At 42.3% G+C, this 2,918-nt stretch overlaps 1 protein-coding gene across 1 annotated transcript; it reads right to left on the bottom strand.

The window, feature by feature from the left end:
• Positions 1 to 6: 6 nt before the first annotated feature.
• Positions 7 to 2,506, bottom strand: si:dkey-177p2.6 (SERTA domain-containing protein 3). Its single transcript, XM_010769221.1, has 2 exons — positions 2,410 to 2,506; positions 7 to 1,181 (listed from the first exon to the last, which is right to left on the bottom strand). Exon 2 carries the CDS (start codon positions 1,175 to 1,177, stop codon positions 419 to 421), a length of 759 nt encoding a protein of 252 aa, XP_010767523.1. The 5' UTR covers positions 1,178 to 1,181; positions 2,410 to 2,506; the 3' UTR covers positions 7 to 418.
• Positions 2,507 to 2,918: the final 412 nt, after the last annotated feature.

Raw genomic sequence — 2,918 nt, 5'->3', positions numbered from 1 at the left:
TCTGTCTGTTTGAAATAACATTTACTTGTTGAATGTCAACCATATTATTTGATAGCTTAAGTTTTCCTATATTTAATTCCAATGAGACTTCTAGAAAAACCTGTAGGTGCCGTCAAGTGTTTGGCAACCTGAGTTATAGCAACCAAGACAATGTAAAAGTGTGTGTTTCCTAAACATATTTAAAATGGTTTCTCCATCTATTGTTATAAATATTCATGTTCATGCAAATAACTTAAGATTTTGGATGGATTTTCATAGAAGAGTTATTTGCATAGGAATGAACTGAATCCAGTTGAAGCTTAAATCGCCTTTTCAACCCAAATATCAGGCGGTGCCTTAAAAATTGAAGGTCAGGTCCTCAGCTGCGATCAGACTCTTTGACTGTGTGCAGTAAATGTTCAGGAGTTCATCTTGCTGATCAGGACTTTACCAGAATCTCCATGATGTGGTCCAGCTCGTTCAGGTCCATCAGACGCGACTGGAGACTCCCAGCCGATGGGAGGCTAGGAGGACGCATTTTCACGTCTTCGTCTGTCCACAGCGACACACTGATGGGCCACAGGGAGCCCGCCGACCAGGCCGAAGGCAGTTCTGAAGTCTCATACATTGATGTGTCAATGTCCTCGAAGATGTCGTCCAGGGCGAGGTCGCTGAGGTAGCCCATGGCGTTTACTGCATCACTAAAAGTATTAATCGCTGCAGCAGGAAGTGATTTCTGCTGGTCTGGCGAGCTGTTTGCCTCTTGGGAAGGAAACTCAGGGGACAGCGGTGGAGAAAGGCTGTCCCCATCCTCCTCTGTACACCCAGGGCACGTAACCTGCATGTCCTCCCTGAGAAGGCAAGAGTCTGTGTGGTTGAGGAGCGTCTCCGATGTCCCCGTCCCGTCGCTCTGCATGTCCTCCTGGATCTGCCGGAGCGTGTTGATGAGAAGCACGGAGCGTCGCAGGCTGAGCTCCATGCCGGCCTGGTAGCTCTGGAGCTTCTCCATGCAGAGGCCGAGCACGAGCTGCCGCTGCTGCAGGTGGTTCATGGCGGATTTGGATGGACCCACGAGGAACCCGTCCTCATCTCCCTGACCTTCCTCCCCATCCCTCTCCTTCTCTGCAGCAGCAGGGCGGGCCTCGGCCTCCAGCTCCTCCAGGCAGCTCCACTTCCGCTTCACACCGCGACCCAACATCGACCTACATTGGTACACATATATATAGATTAACATTCAAGGTTGATGTACATCACATTACGCCAATATGCATTGATTGACTTTATATTCATATTTTTGCAGTATTGCAGCTAATGTTAATATATTTACATTTTGTATTCTACAATGGCACCGGTATTAAGTGTATTTCTACCAAATGGAAATTCTGTCATATTAGAAAAATCGTCTACATTAAGTGTTATCAACTTTTTAAGACAAGAGACACGACCCAAGTAGAAGAGAGAGAGTGAAAACACTGCCACATAACATTTGTCTCAATCAAACAAAATTACAAAAAACTAAAAGTCTGATTAATTCTTTATATTATCGATCATTCATTCAATGTAAAAACATGGACTAATATCTAAATAAAACAAGATAATTTAATAATTGAAAACATTTTAATTGTTATACATTTTCTGTAGATCAAATAATTGATTATTAAGTTAAGCTTTAAGACACACAAGCATCTGTCATTTTATAAAGTCATAAAGACTTGCTGTCTACTAAACTCTTAACTTTAAAAAAAGGAAACTTAGCTAGTAGCATCTTAAACCAGGTGCTTGTTTCTTGGGATCACTGAGACACATTGAGGATCCCATGAGGCTGCACTGCCATGTAATAAACCTTGCATCCAGTTTATGTAATAGCACCATGGCTAGTTAGTTTCTCATTCATTTTCAATCAATCAGCTTTCAACTACAGACACATTATTCTCAATCTGTACAAGTTTTTCAAGGTGAACCTGCTTTTTACATTCACATTTCAAAGTGAACATTAAAACTGGTGTATGACTCACTGTGAGACTGAGAGACTTTACTCATCGTTACAGAGACACATTTGTCTATTAGTTTGATCATATTCTCAGATGTTTTCTCAAATAACAGATGGGACCACATAAAGCCCCATTTGATGAGAGTTTAACCCCCAAGTGAGGAGATTAAAAGCAGCCTGGCTAACAGAGAGATGTACTACCAAATAAACTCAAATGTATGATTAAACAACCTATTCCAACCATTTCTTCGCTTTATAGTAGTCAAATATAAAAACAATGTCACTCCATCATACTTATTCTTCCCCAGGACCCCTGAGTAAACCCCCAACCCCCTTTAACGGACTTCAGAAGGGAAAAACTAGCTCCATTCAAACCAAGTTTTAGGACTAAACATGAGGATTTTTTTTTAATAAAGCAGAAGAAAGAGGTTAAAACTAACCTTACGTGCCCTCGGTAAGTGTCATAAGGGATTTGAATCCGTCGTGTCTTCGGTTCGGTTGGTTTTCGTCGCCGCGTTCTTCTGCTCTCGAGCCCCAGGAAGATGAGGAATGCTCCGTAGAGCAGCAGCTGGGGGAGGAAGAGCAGGAGGCGGGGTTTCGGAGATCACAGGGCGGCGCTGATTGGACAGATCCCCTGCCGATCAAACCTCCGCCTCCGTCACTCACAGGGCAGCGAATGTGAAGCGGCTGGTTACTGATGCTGCGTTCAGGGACGGCCCATAACAATCAGTGATAAGATCGTAGGACAACGTGAGCGTTGAAATTGGTTATGTCTTGACTTATGTGATCGGTGTCAGTGTTAAATCCCGATTTTTATATAAAATACACATTAAAAAAAACTAAAACTCAAAAAAATATAATTTATATCTGTAAGACTACAACAAATATTTTGGTTGACAAAGGTCAGGTGGGATAACTATTTATATTATTTACTTACCCTACTAATTCC

This window comes from Notothenia coriiceps, unplaced genomic scaffold (assembly GCF_000735185.1).
Source record: "Notothenia coriiceps isolate Sejong01 unplaced genomic scaffold, NC01 NC01_scaffold00006716, whole genome shotgun sequence".
NCBI lineage: Eukaryota > Metazoa > Chordata > Actinopteri > Perciformes > Nototheniidae > Notothenia > Notothenia coriiceps.
Note: the sequence above shows the minus strand (reverse complement) of the source record. Positions and strands in the feature narration are given on the sequence as shown.

Coding starts and splice junctions, on each gene's coding strand:
- si:dkey-177p2.6 (XM_010769221.1), bottom strand. CDS start 1,177: ATGTTGGGTCGCGGTGTGAAGCGGAAGTGGAGCTGCCTGGAGGAGCTG.